Raw genomic sequence first — 15,443 nt, 5'->3', positions numbered from 1 at the left:
TTTCCAGCCTTCACTGTGTACAGACATCCTACTGCATTGGGGGCTGGCTCACATACCCACTTTCCCCAAGCAGAATAACTGTTTTTTTCCCCTCTCACAGATCTAGTTAGGTGGTATTTTATTTTTCCTCTTTCTTGGCCATTTGTTAGTCTTTCTGTACATGAGGTTGTAAACTCTAAAGGTAAGGACATTATCTTCACCTCTAGTCATTTAGACAGGGGCAGCAAACTTTTTCTGTAAAGGACGAGATGATAACTATTTAAGGCATTGGGGGCTTGCAGTCTCTCCTGCTGCTGTGTCATGAAAGCAGCCGTGGGGGATATGTAAATAGTACGTGATTGAGCAAGTGCAGCACCAGTGCACAGTCTCATCATCGTCTCTGTGGGTACCTGAGTGGAGGTGAATCGACTGGCCTGAATGAAAAGAGTGAAAGTTCCCATGTGGTTCCTCAAGGACAGGGAACTGGGGACTGGCCTCAAGTAGGCATTAGAATAAACTGCCCACAGAGTTTAATGTGGAGAGGTGCAAAATATTTGAACCTTCCTTATAAACACATGCTAGCCAAGCTTGCAGCTCTGTTATGGAAGTTGATGCTCTGTGGATAACAGACTCACTCTTCATCCTTGTTAACCAAGGAAAGCTATTACTGCAGTGGCCTTAAAAGAAGCCTGGGCAGCCATAATCATTCAGAAGCACTGCCGCGGGTATCTTGTTCGCAGCCTGTATCAGCTGATTCGCATGGCCACCATCACAATGCAGGCCTACACCCGAGGATTCCTGGCAAGGAGGAGGTATCGAAAGGTAAGGCCAACCTCTGTCTAGAGGAAGGGAGGGTGTACGGGCCTTCCTTACTGAGAACAAAACAGGGCCCAGGGAAAGACTTCACTATGGGCAACCTCACTTTGTACAAAGTGTCAGCCAAGCCAGAAAGGAGATTCTTCCAGGTGCTGTGGCTCATGCCTGTAGTCCCAACTACTCAGGGAGCTGAAATGGGAGGGTTCCTTGAGCCCAGGAGTTCGAGGCTGCAGTGAGCTATGATCATGCCAGTACACTCCAGCCTGCGTGGGTGACAGAGGGAGACCCTGTCTCTCTCACACACACACACACATACACCAGTTGCACTGTTGGTTTCTCTTTCTCCCAGTTGGCCCCAAAGAGACCACACCAAAGGAAAGTACATTTTAAGCCAATAATGTGCACTTAACAGACAGGATGTACACCTAACAGACCTCACCTAAAGCAGAGACTGGGTTGGGGAAAGAAACTTTAAAAGATCAGCACACTGACTGGGCACGGTGACTCACACCTGTAATCCCAGCACTTTGGGAGGCCGAGGTGAGTGGATCATGAGGTCAGGAGATCGAGACCATCCTGGCTAACACAGTGAAACCCTGTCTCTACTAAAAATACAAAAAATTAGCCGGGTGTGGTGACGGGCACCTGTAGTCCCAGCTGCTCGGGAGGCTGAGGCAGGAGAATGGCGTGAACCCGGGAGGCGGAGCTTGCAGTGAGCCGAGATTGCACCACTGCACTCCAGCCTAGGCGACAGAGTGAGACTCCGTCTCAAAAAAAAAAAAAAAAAAAAAAAGATTAGCCCACTGCCACCCCACAGACTGTAGAGAGCTCTCACAGCCAGATGGGATGTCCAGGGTGTCCAACTCCAAAGAAACGAATTCAAAGTAATATAAAATTGAACAAGTTTTCTACATAAGCTATTCAAGATTTCTCCAGCACTGACTAATACAAAGCACAATGAGATGGCTCTTTTAGAGGCAGCAGCTTTAGACTCAGAAAAGGGTGATGAGATGAGTTTCATACGGCAAAACAATAATTTTCTTTCTTTCAAGGAGGCAGGAGAGCAATAAGTGTTCACTTCAACATAAGGGGTGCCTGATCCATCCTGTGAGTGGATGGGAAAGGGGTTGAGATAGGACAAAAGTTTGGTCTCAGAGATTTCACAATCTTAATTCGGTGACTTCTGATGAAAAAGTAAAGTTGTCCAAAGATACTTTAAAGCTGAAAACCTGAACAGTATATTTTGGGGGGTTTCATTCTGGCTAACTCCTGGAATCACCTTTTTAAAAAAATTTATTTATTTATTTATTTTTGAGACAAGGTCTCACTCAGTTGCCCAGGCTGGAGTGCAGTGGCACAATCATGGCTCACTGCAGCCTCAGCCTCCCAGGTTCAAGCAATCCTCCCATCTCGGCCTCCTGAGTAGCTGGGACCACAGGCGTGAGCCACCATGCCCAGCTAATTTTTCTTTTTTTTCTTTTTTTCTTTTCTTTTCTTTTCTTTTTTTTTTTTGTAGAGAATGAGTCTCTATATTGCCAAGGCTGGTCTTGAGCTCCTAGACTAAAGGGATCCTCATGCCTGAGTAGCTAGGACTACAGGTACGTGCCACCACACCTGGCTAATTTTTAAAATTTTTTTGTAGAGATGAGGTATTGCTATGTTGCCTAGGCTGGTCTTGAACTCCTGGCCTCAAGCGATCTTCCCTCCTGGGCCTCCCAAAGCACTGGGATTACGGTGTGAGCCATAGGCCCGGCCCTAGTGCAACTGTTATGATGTTGAATATGACAAGTATCTTTTTGAAATAACTAGTCTCTCCAAAAAAAAAAGAAAAAGAAAAAGAAAAGAAAAAAAGAAAGTTATGGCAGAGACCAATTTCTTGGGACATGGGTTTCTCATGCCATTTTTTACCAACAATAGTAAGACTGTTTTTCTGCATAAAGACCTTCCTGGAGACAGGGGGTTCTAGAATGAGAGTGTCTGTTCATATACACCTGCTACAGGTAGGATTTGGTTATTGTTTGAAAAGTCTAGGTGTAATATGGCTGTGCAGGTTGACAAGAAGAAACTCATTTTCTACACCGTGGTAGTTGCATCTTCCAGTGTTGAAGGAGTTGGTTAGAGAAGCACTTGGGATCCAGTTTATGTTTCACAAAATCTTGTTTTAAAGATGCTGGAGGAACATAAGGCTGTGATCCTACAGAAATACGCACGGGCGTGGCTGGCCAGACGCAGATTCCAGAGTATCCGACGATTCGTGCTTAATATTCAGCTTACTTACAGGGTCCAGCGTTTGCAGAAAAAGCTGGAAGATCAGGTAGGTGCTCATAGTGCATCTTTTACATTTACTTTTTCTTACATGGCTGTAGTTTGTTCTGGAGCAGTTCCTTAGCTGTGCTATTAAAATTTATGCCATGTTAGGAGGTTCAGTTTACGTGGACCACCTAAGCTAGGAAACAGAAGTACACTGTAAAGGGTTGCTATGGTGGTGTAGGTTGTATACTGCACAAGTGTGCCTACCTCAGAGGGCAGGTGGGGCTGAGATCCAGCCTGGCTCCGCTTGCCAAGGCAGGTGTTCCTGTGTGAAGCTGTGTTGCCTTGAGGCAAAGGTACATCCTTATTTGCTCAAAGATGCTGTCCGCATGCCAAGCGTGCTGCCTTGGGATGACATCAGCTCAGAGGAGCTGCCATTTCTAATTTTCCCACAGGTGCCTTAGGGTCTAGCTGCAGCCCTGCCTAGTTTGGGAAGATTCCCCATACCATTCCCACTGGTATGAAAAGAAACATCCAAGGCCGGGCGTGGTGGCTCACACCTGTAATCCCAGCACTTTGGGAGGCCATGGGGGGCGGATCACCTGAGGTTGGGACTTCGAGACCAGCGTGACCAACATTGCGAAATCCCGTCTCTACTAAAAATACAAAATTAGCCGGGCGTGGTGATGCATGCCTGTAATCCCAGCTACTCTGGAGGCTGAGGCAAGAGAATCGCTTGAACCTGGGAGGCAGAGGTTGCAGTAGGCCAAGATGGCGCCACTGCACTCCAGCCTGGGCAACAAGAGCAAAACTCCATCTCAGAAAAAAACAAAAGAAAAGAAACATCCAGCTGGGTGCGGTGGCTCACGCCTGTAATCCCAGCACTTTGGGAGGCTGAGGCGGGTGGATCACGAGGTCAGGAGATCGAGACCATCCTGGCTAACATGGTGAAACCCCGTCTCTACTAAAAATACAAAAAATTAGCCGGGCGTGGTGGCAGGCGCCTGTAGTCCCAGCTACTCAGGAGGCTGAGGCAGGAGAATGGCATGAACCTGGGAGGCGGAGCTTGCAGTGAGCCGAGATCGCGCCACTGCACTCCAGCCTGGGCAACAGAGAACGAGACTCCATCTCAAAAAACAGACAAAAAAGAAAAGAAAAGAAAAGAAACATCCATATGCTCTCAGCTGGTGGGGAGGGCTATGGAACACACAGTGTCTAGATCCGTAAAACTCACTCCCAGGCCTGTCTCCACTAATTCTGAGGCTCTCCTAAGGTGAGCTTTAAACTTAGCCTTAAGCTATATCATAGGGGTCCTGAATGAAAGGGTGAGTGGGTGAACAAATAGACTTGGTGTCTGGTGGGGTTTCCCTCATTGTGCTGTTGTGTAACAAGCCTGCATGCTACACAGCTTGTGCAGAATAGCACTTAAAAATAGCCGCAGCCGGCCAGGAGCAATGCCTGGTGGGAGTCCCAACGCTGCCTGAGCTCTGTCCTAGGTGTGTTAGTTTGCTAGGACTGTCATAGCAAAGTATCACTGACTGGGTGGCTTAAACAACAGAAATTTAGTGTCTTACAGTTTTGGAGGCTGGAGGTCCCATATCAAGGTTTTGGCAGGGTCGGTTTCTTCTGAGGCCTCTCTCCTTAGCTTGTAGATGGCTGCCACCTCCCTCTGTCTTCACATGATCTTCCCTCCATGCCTGTGTCTGTGTCTTAATCCCCTTTTCTTCTAAGGACGCCAATCTTATTGGACCAGGGCTCACCCTGAGGGCTGGTTTTACCTTAATTCCCTCTCTAAAGACCCTGTCTTCAAAACAGCGATATTCCTAAATTCAGGGGTTAGGACTTCAACAAATGAATTTTGGGGGGGCACAGTTCATAACACTAGGGTTGTCCTGGTTTGCCAGAATTGGAAACTTCCCACATTAAAATAGCCACCAGTTTGGGAAGATGTGTACCCAGCAAGATCTGCCATACTGTTTCACCACAAAGAAGATGCTAACAAATGTCAGTGCAGTGATAAGTGTGATCAGCGTAAAGCAACCTCTCAAATTTGGATGCTGTGTCAAAGGCTATGAGAATTAAATGGAACAGCATCTTTGTTTGGATAAACCTCTAAACATCTGAATTTTCTTTTCTCTAGAACAAAGAAAACCATGGGCTGGTGGAGAAGCTGACTAGCCTGGCTGCTCTTCGAGCTGGGGATGTGGAAAAGATTCAGAAGCTGGAAGCAGAACTAGAAAAAGCAGCCACTCACAGGCGAAATTACGAGGAGAAGGGGAAGAGATACAGGGATGCTGTGGAAGAGGTCAGCTGCGGGCGTGTGAGACGGGATGGAAATATGCGGACTCTCTGTGGAAAAGATGAGCGCTGCCAGCTTTTCCTATGAAGTGGATTTCTGCAGAGCAAATCAGATTTTGCTATCAACTTCCATTACCAAAGGGAGCCTATCTTTTAGGAAAAGCGAGATCAGAGGATTAGAGTCTAGGGGAAGGGAGGAGGTTAATAATGAGAGAAATGCAACGTAGGTTTTCTCTTTCTTTCAAGTTTTGCAAAATGATGACAGGCCCAAAGAGCCCTGGCTGGCTGCTTCCCTTTCTTCCAGGATGACCTTGGTCTCCTATCACTTGTCCTTAAGGTCTATGCCCTGGAAATGTCTTCCCCTGAACAGCGATGCAAAGCTAGGGTAGGGTTTTCATCTCTGGTGTGGTGAAAAGAGCAGTCAGCATAAAAACCAGATGCCCTAGATTCAAATCTTGCCTTTGTCTGGCTGGGCAGCCTTGGCTAAAGTCCCTTACCCTCTCTGAATTTTAGTTTCCTCATATAAAAAAATGAGAATAACAAAAAAGGACTGACAGAATTGTTGTGAGAATAAAATCATCAGATGAAATACGTTAGCCAAATGCCTACCATAATGAATTTTAGTTTCCTCCTATATAAAATGAGAATAACAAAAAGAGATTGACAGAATTGTTGTGAGAATAAAATGGTCAGATGAAATAATGTAGCCAAATGCCTACGGTGAGTCCCTGCAAAAGTGTGAGCTAGTGTGTTTTAAGAAGGTGATCTTTATTATCATCCACTCTGCTGCATTTTGGTTTTTTTTGTTTGTTTTTTTTTTAGACGGAGTCTTGCTCTGTCATCCGGGCTGGAGTGCGGGTGGCGCAATCTCGGCTCACTGCAACCTCCACCTCCCGGGTTCAAGCAATTCTCCTTCCTCAGCCTCCCGAGTAGCTGGGATTACAGGCATGTGCCATGACGCCCGGCTAATTTTTTGTATTTTTGGTAGAGGTGGGGTTTCACCATGTTGGCCAAGCTGGTCTCGAACTCCTGACCTCCAGTGATCCACCCCCGCTTGGCCTCCCAAAGTGCAGGGATTACAGGCGTGAGCCACCGTGCCCAGCCTCTGCTGCATTTTCAAAGTCCTAGCACCCAGGGTTGGTGGCTTGGAGGCCCAGAAGACATCCCTTTGCCCTCCCCGTGACCCGGTGCTGGGTGCACCAACACTGCTGCCGTGGGCATCGCCAGCTGCCAGTCACCATCAGTCAGCACCACGGGGCCTGCTGCTAGCCCAGCAGACACTTTACCAGGAGAAGTTGAAATGATAGGAATCCTGCTGTGCTCACACATCCTTCCTGAGTCATAACAGTTGCAAAGTGTGAATCCCCTTTACGCCATCAACTGTGTAATATAGCATATTCGACATATAAAGTCCCCTGGCTATTGAGAAGCTCGACAAAATGAAGAAGTATGTCCTTGACATTGAGGAGCCCTTGAATGTGTCCTTTCTCCTTGTTTCAGTCATTGCTGGCCAGGTCGGGAATAGTGTCACCTTTGAAGTCACGTTGAGCTCTTGCATGTGAAACAAATGGCAGCGTCTTACAGTGGCTGGTGCTCGCTGTTATCTATAGACAGGAGCTGAGAAAAAATAAACTAATTTAAGAATATACATCTTTTTGTGAAGAAAGGCAATGGTGACAACTTGAAGTGAGGTTTTCAAAAAAGTTTGTTTTTCCCCCTTCCCTCTGCTAGAAATTGGCAAAGCTTCAGAAGCATAATTCAGAACTGGAAACACAGAAAGAACAAATACAGCTGAAGCTTCAAGAGAAGACTGAAGAGTTGAAAGGTAAAGCTCAGGGGGCACAAATCCAGACATTCACTGATTTAGTCACTCAGTAAACAATACTGGGGTTGACCAGTTTTAGAACCAGGGGTCTCTGGTGTACACTTAGTTTAGTGAGGCAATTTTTGCTCACAAGGAATAGCCATATTTAAGTCGTGGTAACTTTGCCCCACAGATTCGTCTATTTTATTTCTGTCTTTTGTCAGACAGCACAGCATTTCCTCTCTGTGCCTCAGAACCTCCTGGGCCCTTTGCAAAGTACAGATGGTCAGACCATGAGCCCGGAGCTTTTGCATCAGGAAATGGGTGTGTGTGTGTCTGTGTGTGCGCATTCGTGTGTGGTGGTGTCAGAGGTGGTTTAGACATCTGTAATTTTAGAAAACCTTTACGGTAATCCTGATGTACAGTCAGAGTAATGCTGCAGTCATGTTTGGTGCTCACCAAAGATTTGCAGAAAAAATTCTGATCTGTCGGAGTTACTTAGCCTAAGTGACACCCATGTCCTCTGCTACTGTCCTGCCCTGAATGAAGGGCAGACCCTGGAACCAGTAGGTATCACTTCCTTTAGGGCTGTGGAACAGCTACGCTTAGCCTAGCTCTATACATTTGAGCTTTTCAGCTCAAATTCAACTTGACAATACTTGTTGTACCCCAGAAAAGGCAACAGGCAACAGAGCCTGGTGGTCCCTGACCAGATAGTTTAAATCACCACTCTCAGTGATCTTGCCTAGGGATCTCTTCCTTGAGCTCCAACGTGGGGGCAGCAGGAACACGAGGGTTCAGGCCTGGGGATTCTACACGCACCTCCAGCCCAGCAAATGGTGGATATGATGGGACCCAGAGGAGTGCAGAGCCCTGGGAGTTCAGGGCGGAGAGTGGGAGGAGCGAATGTTGGTGAAGAGGGAGTAAACAGCCTGACACCAGGGCACTGGGGCAGGAAAGGCTGTGCAGGTGCTGACAAGGAGCAGGCCATGCCCTCCTGTTCTAGGTGCTGCGTGCCCTCCACCCTGTCTCTGTAGGGCTGATGGTGTGGGCACAGAAGCCATGTGAATGTCAGAGATGAACAGGAGCATGTCAGAGGTCCGGGAGTAAACCTTGAACCTGAGTTAGGAAAGGGTTTCCTCATCTCCACCCTTTTGATTACAGCACACTCCTCTTGGGTGGTTGTTTTGGCTTTTTTCCCCCCTAATTTCAAATAGAATTTCCCACAAGGGCATTTAAATTCTCAGGAATATAACCTGAAAATTATGTTTCTGAGACCATGTCATGTTTGGGTGAATAATTTTACATCCTCTTCCAAAAAGTCCATGAAAACTTTCAATGTAATATTTATAAACTGCTTATCCTGTGCGCCTCCCCCGACATGGCAAACAGTGTTTTGTGAATAGCGCCAACCTTTACCTATGCTTGTGACCTAAGACCCAGGGATGCTATCAAATGCTGTTTCCCCTTTTTGAGATTCTAACTTAACATGGACATAATCCCATTCCTCTTGAGAAGTAAATCACATTCGAGCAGCTTCTTTAGCGCATCTGCAAATGGCCTAAGATGGTAAGCACCAGAATTAAAGCCAATGCTTTTGGTTAATTGAAAATTGAAGTTATATAAAATGTGTTGGCTTCTAAATTAAAGCTTGAGCATTTCCCCCAGTATTTCCTGGCTGCCTTACAATGTTCTGAAGCAGTCATTTTGATTCAGAAACATTTGGCACTATGTTAGACAAACTATTAAACCGTTGGCTTAAAAAAAAAAAGTAATTTGGAGAATTGCTATCGACACTGCACCCCGAGGACTCCTTCTGGGGCGGGGCTCAGAGGTGAGGTAGAGCTCAAGGATGAGATATCAGCTTAGTGCAAATAGGGACATCACCGTTTGAGGGGCTGCACTGCCATTCTCCCATTTTGGTGGCCCCTGTGGCATATGGGTGTGTTGGGAATGTGGGGTTGTCATAGCCATGGAACGTCCTGCCCTTCGGCCTGCAGACTTTGTGTTTGCGACTCTTGTATTTCAGTGTTAACAGCTGCCTTTTTTGTACTTCCTCTTTCCCAGACAGAGACAGACACTTGATTATTTTCTTGGTTATCACAGATGAGTGGTTCTCAGCTTTGCTGCCACCTCACCCCCCAGACATTTGCCAATGTCTGGAAACAATTTGGGTTGTCACAACTGGAGCAGAGGTGCTACTGGCTTCTAGAGGGTAGAAGCCAGGGATGCTGCTCAAAATCCTGCAATGCATGGGACAGCCCCTCTCCACAGCAGAGAATTATCCAGCCCAAAGTAGCAATAGTGCCAAGACTGAGAAACCTTGTCACAAATGGATCATTTTCTTCCCAAAGGGTTTCTATTTATTTTTAATAATATTCATTGTCTCAAAGCCAATATCTACTTTAATAAATAACAGACCAACAAAAGTACTATAAATGAAACTATTTATTGATAATTCCAATCTGACAAATTTGTGAGAATTATTATTTTGAAACCCCCTCATCTTTATTTCTTGTTTATAAAAAATGAGCTATACTCTCATTGTAAGTCCTGTTAATAATAAACATCACATGATTGTCCTGACATTCTCACTTTCTTAAACATAACATGAAACAATCAAGGCATTGATTTGGCAGACATATCTCAAAAAGCATTCTCTTTTTACAGAAAAAATGGACAACCTCACCAAGCAGCTCTTTGATGATGTACAAAAGGAAGAACGGCAAAGAATGTATGGAATCTAGTTTGCCTTAAAGCTACTTTCTTTCTTCTGTCTGTGCTGTTTTATGTTTTCCATCTCAGTTTGCATATAGCAGACACAGATACAAGAAAGTGGGATGTGACTGTTTTTAGGAAGTGAGATTAGAGATTTATGAGAGCTAAGTTCCACAATGTGTACTGTCAGATACTGAACACATTCTAGAGTAGTCCATAAAGCTTCTGCTGGGTGGGTACAGTGGACCACCAGGAATTTTTTTCTTTTCTTTTCTTTTCCTTTCTTTCTTTCTCTCTTTCCTTCCTTCTCTCCTTCCTTCTTTCTTTCTTCTTTCATTTTCTTTCTTTCTTTTCCTTCCTTCCTCCCTTCCTTCCTCCCTTCTTTCCCTTCCTTTCCTTCCTTTCCTTCCTCTCCTTCTTTTCTTTCTTTTCTCTTTCTTTTCTTTTTTTTTACTTTATTGCTAAGACAGTGCAAAATTCAGAGACTACCACCACCTTCAACTTCTACCAAATCCAAGAATTAAGATTCTTGCCTAGGAAATAAACCTCCCTCCTTTCCTTCCCCACCTATTGTCCTTGTTAGTTTGTCTTTTATCCCAAAAGATAAGGTAAGTAATGGACCTCACAGAAATTAAGGCAGGTGCCTGACCTTGTACTGTACCAGCCCACCTTTCCTATCTCAATAGCAAACCCTTTGCTAACCTCCAAGGACTCCAATCTGGGCTTCCCTTATCTTAAGGAGTCAAAAGTTTTTAGATCTCAAAGTTGGGGTACATGGCAGGGTCCCGGAAAGAGATAGAACATGCTTGGCACATCTCTTTTGGGGGGTAGGAAGCTCAGGGCTGCCTGTGGTGGTAGGATGCAAAACTTCCCCATGCAGTGAGCAGGACAGCCTGCGTCTGGGTGAGGAAGCAGGATTCTAAAGAGAGGAGGGAATATCACAGAATCGCTCCAGGAGTTAACAAATATATGAAGTGTTTCATGATCCTCCATCAGTTTTTAAATATGTCTAATTAACTCATTTACCTAGAAAAATATAATTGTCGATGAGTTTTTAATGTGAGGAGAAGAGCTCGGCTCTCGGCATCTGTCCACGTGCAGGGACCACTTGGGAGTGATCATTTCAAGCAGGGGTCTTGGAGAGCCAGGCTGAGGCCAGGTCATTTTGGGCTGTTTGCAATCCTAACTGGGTCAGGGCGAGGCAGGCCAGTGAAGGGAGTAAAACTCTTCACCCTCTCTAGGCCCGTGTTCTGCCTCCTCATTAGCACTCATCTGTAGCTTGGTTTAGTCCCTGGTCAGCCAAGGGGGGAATTCCTGGCCCCTGTCAAAATTCTCAGGAGGCTCCAAGAGGCCTGCAGTCTGTGGGCACCCTCCTGACCAGCTCAGGCTGTGGGTCTAAGATTCTTTTTACATAAGACTTCTGGGCCAGGCGTACTGGCTCACACCTGTAATCCCAGCACTTTGGGAGGCCAAGGTGGGCAGATCACCTGAGGTCAGTCAGGAGTTTGAGACCAGGCTGGCCAACATGGTGAAACCCCGTATCTACTAAAAATACAAAAAGTGGCTGGGCGTGGTGGCAGATGCCTGTAATCCCAGCTACTTGGGAGGCTGAGGCAGGAGAATCACTTGAAACCGGGAGGCGGAGGTTTCAATGAGCTGAGATTGCACCACCGCACTCCTGCCTGGGCGACAGAGTGAGACCCTGTCTCCAAAAAAAAAAAAAGGAAGACTTCTGGTTGCCTTTTCCTTTTTCAAAGGCATTTTACTGGTCTCTTGGGAGCACTGCAGTTTTTTTTTTTAAAAAACCTGGAAACAAAGTTCGTTAATATCTGTAGAAAAAAGAGGTTATGTGCAGTGCTCACGCCTGTAATCCCAGCACTTTGGGAGGCCAAGGCGGGCAGATCACCTGAGGTCAGGAGTTTGAGACCAGTCTGGCCAACATGGCAAAACCCCATCTCTACTAAAAATACAAACATTAGCTGGGTGTGGTGATGGGCACCTTATAATCCCAGCTACTCGGGAGGCTGAGGCAGGAGAATCACTTGAACCCGGGGGGCGGAGGTTGCAGTGAGCTGAGATCATGCCACTGAAGTTCACTCCAGCCTGGGTAAAAGAGCAAAACTCCATCGCAAAAAAAAAAAAAAAAAAATTATAAAAAAGAAATCAAACAAATTTATTAGGAATGTGGCTCTCTTTCTCAGAGTTTTCCCCTTTGTGCTATAAAAGCAAGTTATAAAAGGAACTGAAATGACAGCTCAGCAGGTAGAATCATTTAGTAAACTCATAGAGCTCCTGGCACTGCTTCAAGGGCCCCTGTGGGCTGTGTTGGGCTTGTCTAGGTTATATATCTCTTTTCAATTATTTTCTTAGTTAATCATCAAATTTTTAATTGAGCAACCTTCTAGAGCAGTTGGATTTACATGCACTTTTGGGCACGTGGATTTGCTGCCATTTATTCTAGAATTTTTGAAGGGCTAGACCCCTGGACATAGCAGATAGCTCTGTTTAGGATCAGACAAACCTCCAGCAGGATCCTTGGAACGAGGAAGGAGCCAGGACTTAGCAGAGCACGCCAAGGTATTCGCTGAAGGAAACTGGCCCTTCCAGGGGACTGCATGGAACCCGGGGGGTTGGGAATACAGTGCCCCAAAACCCAGTGTGTCTTTTAAGTTCAGCCTCCCTAGCCAGTGTGCCCTGTGCGTGATCACTGTAAAGCCACACCTTTCAAATCAGGAGGTGTAAGAAGTTGTCTTTAACCTAAGGGAAGAGGAAACAGTTTGCTAAAAATAAGGCCATTACCTGCTGGAACTGTCACAGTAGGTTCTAATTAACTTGTCTCCTCTTGTTGTTTTCAAAATGATGTATTCTAATTCAAAGTAAAGACTGTAGAGACAATTCTAAATTATTTTCTTCTTTTTTAGGGGGTGTTGTGGGGAGGGTCTCACTCTGTCACCCAGATTGAAGTGCAGTGGCACGATCTCAGCTCACTGCAGCCTGGACCTCCTGGGCTCAAGCGATTCATCCACCTCAGCCTCCTGGGTAGCTGGGACTACAGGCGTGCTCCACCACACCTGACTAATTTTTGTATTTTTAGTGGGGACGGGGTCTCTCTTGTTGCCCAGGCTAGTCTCGAACTCCTGGGCTCAAGGGATCCACCTGCCTTGGCCTCCCAAAGTGCTGGGATTACAGGTTTCAGCCACCATGCTCAGCTCTAAATTATTTTCTTCTTTTGCTGCCTAGGCTTCTTGAAAAAAGTTTTGAACTGAAAACACAAGACTATGAGAAGCAGATTCAGTCTTTGAAAGAAGAAATTAAAGCTCTCAAGGATGAGAAGATGCAACTCCAACACCTGGTGGAGGAGGAGCACCTCACTTCTGATGGCTTGAAGGCGGAAGTGGCCCGCCTGAGCAAGCAGGTCAAGGTAGAGCGGCTCTCACGTTCAGCCCCGCCCTCTGGTTACGTCATTTGATTGCAATTCCAAGTTCCCACAGATTAGACAGCTAAAAGCATCTGTGTAAAGGCCACAGGCAACTGGAGCCTGATTCCTTCAGTCCTTCCAACTGTGCACCTCCAGGCTGCCTTTGATTTAGCAATCATTGTATTCCATATTTTAAAAGTCAACTTTCTAACTTTTTTGAAATTACATTTATGTAAAGTTATTTAAATATGTCGATGTAGAGAATACTCCCAAATTAGACTGTAAATTGAGGTGAATCCTTATTATATAATCCATCACTATAAATCTATAAACACCTGCATTAAAGTTAAGTTACCTTATTATCAAAATCTTTCATTTAAACTGTCATTAGAAAATTTACTAAAACAATTATCCAATGCACAGTGTGGTGAATGTAGTTAATAAGAGCATATTGTACATTCAAAATTGCTGTGAGTAAATCTTAAATGTTCTCACCACAAAAAATGACAAGTATTTGAGGTGATAACATGTTAATCAGCTTGAATTATTCCACAATATGTTCATAAATTATAACATCAATAAAGCTATAAATTTTCAATGGTAGAAATTTTTAAGTAAATTTTTATAAAGCTGAGAAGGAAAAATCACATAGAATTTTTAAAACTCCATAATCATATATAAAAGTATTGTTACCTGCCGGGCATGGTGGCTCACGCCTGTAATCCCAGCACTTTGGGAGGCCAAGGCAGGTGGATCATGAGGTCAGGGGTTCTAGACCAGCCTGACCAACATGGTGAAACCCTGTCTCTACTAAAAATACAAAAATTGGCTGGGCGTGGTGGCAGGTGCCTGTAATCCCAGCTACTCAGGAGGCTGAGGCAGGAGAATTGCTTGAACCTGGGAGGCGGAGGTTGCAGTGAGCCGAGATCGCGCCACTGCACTCCAGCCTGGGCGACAGACCGAGACTCCGTCTCAAAAAAAAAAAAAAAAAAAAAAAAATTGTTACCTGTATTTGTCATTAAAAATATATAAATATTCCTGGGCAATTTAATAAAATGCTCTTGAGAAAAATGAATGAATGGATGAAGTAATGATCCATGCTTGGACAATCAAGGCTTAAGTGAATTGTTTCCCTACCAGAAAAGTTAAACCTGAGTGTACCTACGTTCTTAAATGTAAGACATTTCATCATTAAGTTGGAAAGCTTTTAAGCTTCTACTAAATATGTGAAATACATATTAGTAGAGTATTTGTAGGATTATGGAAATAGTCTCTGTAATTGTCATGAACTAGCCATGCGTGGTTTAGAAGAGCTTTTGGAATTGCATCCGGGTGGCCACTGAATTCCACAACTGAAGTGTCTGTCTTTTCTGGGCCCCGTCCCCTATTGTTTAAAAGTAGGAGGTCAGACCACATGATCAGGAAGGGTCACTTTCATTCCTGTGACTGCTTCACTCTTAGCAGCCACATGAGCCTGATGTCAGTCTGTGGGAGTCCTGTCATCTGGCTGAGGTCTGAGGTCTGTATCTTAAATGTAGGAACTTGTGAGACTGCGCTTGCAGAGAGGTACCAGTAGGTGTCACTCACTTCCTCTTTGGTAGCTAAGACTGGTTCACTCTCCAATGTGATCTATTAAGATTACTTGGGGCTGGGCGCGGTGGCTCAGGCCTGTAATCCCAGCACTTTGGGAGACTGAGGTGGGCGGATCACGAGGTCAGGAGATCAAGACCATCCTAGTTAACACGGTGAAACCCCGTCTCTACTAGAAAAAAAAAAAAAAAATTAGCCGGGCGAGGTAGCACACACCTGTAGTCCCAGCTACTCGGGAGGCTGAGGCAGGAGAGTCGCTTGAACCTGGGAGGTGGAGGTTGCAGTGAGCCGAGATTGCACCACTGAACTCCAGCCTGGGTGACAGAGCGAGACTCCGTCTCAAAAAAAAAGAAAAAAAAAAATTACTCTGGGTTTTTGTGTTTTGTTTTTTGGGTTTTTTTTGAGACAGAGTTTTGCTCTTGTCACCCAGGCTGGAGTGCAATGGCACCATCTTGGCTCACTGCAACCTGCCTCCCAGGTTCAAGCGATTCTCATGCCTCAGCCTCCCAGGTAGCTGGGATTACAGGCATCTGCCACCACACCTGGCTAATTTTTTTTTGTATTTTTAGT

At 45.3% G+C, this 15,443-nt stretch overlaps 1 protein-coding gene across 6 annotated transcripts in view; it reads left to right on the top strand.

The window, feature by feature from the left end:
* The window catches only part of MYO5C (myosin VC), a 101,669-nt gene that overhangs the window by 51,500 nt on the left and 34,726 nt on the right, over positions 1-15,443 (top strand). For 5 of the 6 annotated variants that reach the window (XM_034938764.3, XM_034938762.4, XM_034938765.3 and 2 more), the window contains 6 exons: positions 636-801; positions 2,963-3,109; positions 5,186-5,350; positions 7,075-7,168; positions 9,818-9,881; positions 13,106-13,286. In XM_034938764.3, the coding sequence (XP_034794655.3) occupies positions 636-801; positions 2,963-3,109; positions 5,186-5,350; positions 7,075-7,168; positions 9,818-9,881; positions 13,106-13,286 (817 nt within the window). The remainder of the gene's footprint in view (positions 1-635; positions 802-2,962; positions 3,110-5,185; positions 5,351-7,074; positions 7,169-9,817; positions 9,882-13,105; positions 13,287-15,443) is intronic. The other variant, XM_034938763.3, reaches the window with a different exon arrangement.

The sequence above is a fragment of the Pan paniscus genome, chromosome 16, assembly GCF_029289425.2.
Source record: "Pan paniscus chromosome 16, NHGRI_mPanPan1-v2.0_pri, whole genome shotgun sequence".
In the NCBI taxonomy this organism is placed as follows: domain Eukaryota; kingdom Metazoa; phylum Chordata; class Mammalia; order Primates; family Hominidae; genus Pan; species Pan paniscus.
The sequence above is the reverse complement of the archived record's forward strand: the minus strand, read 5'-3'. Positions and strand labels throughout refer to the sequence as shown.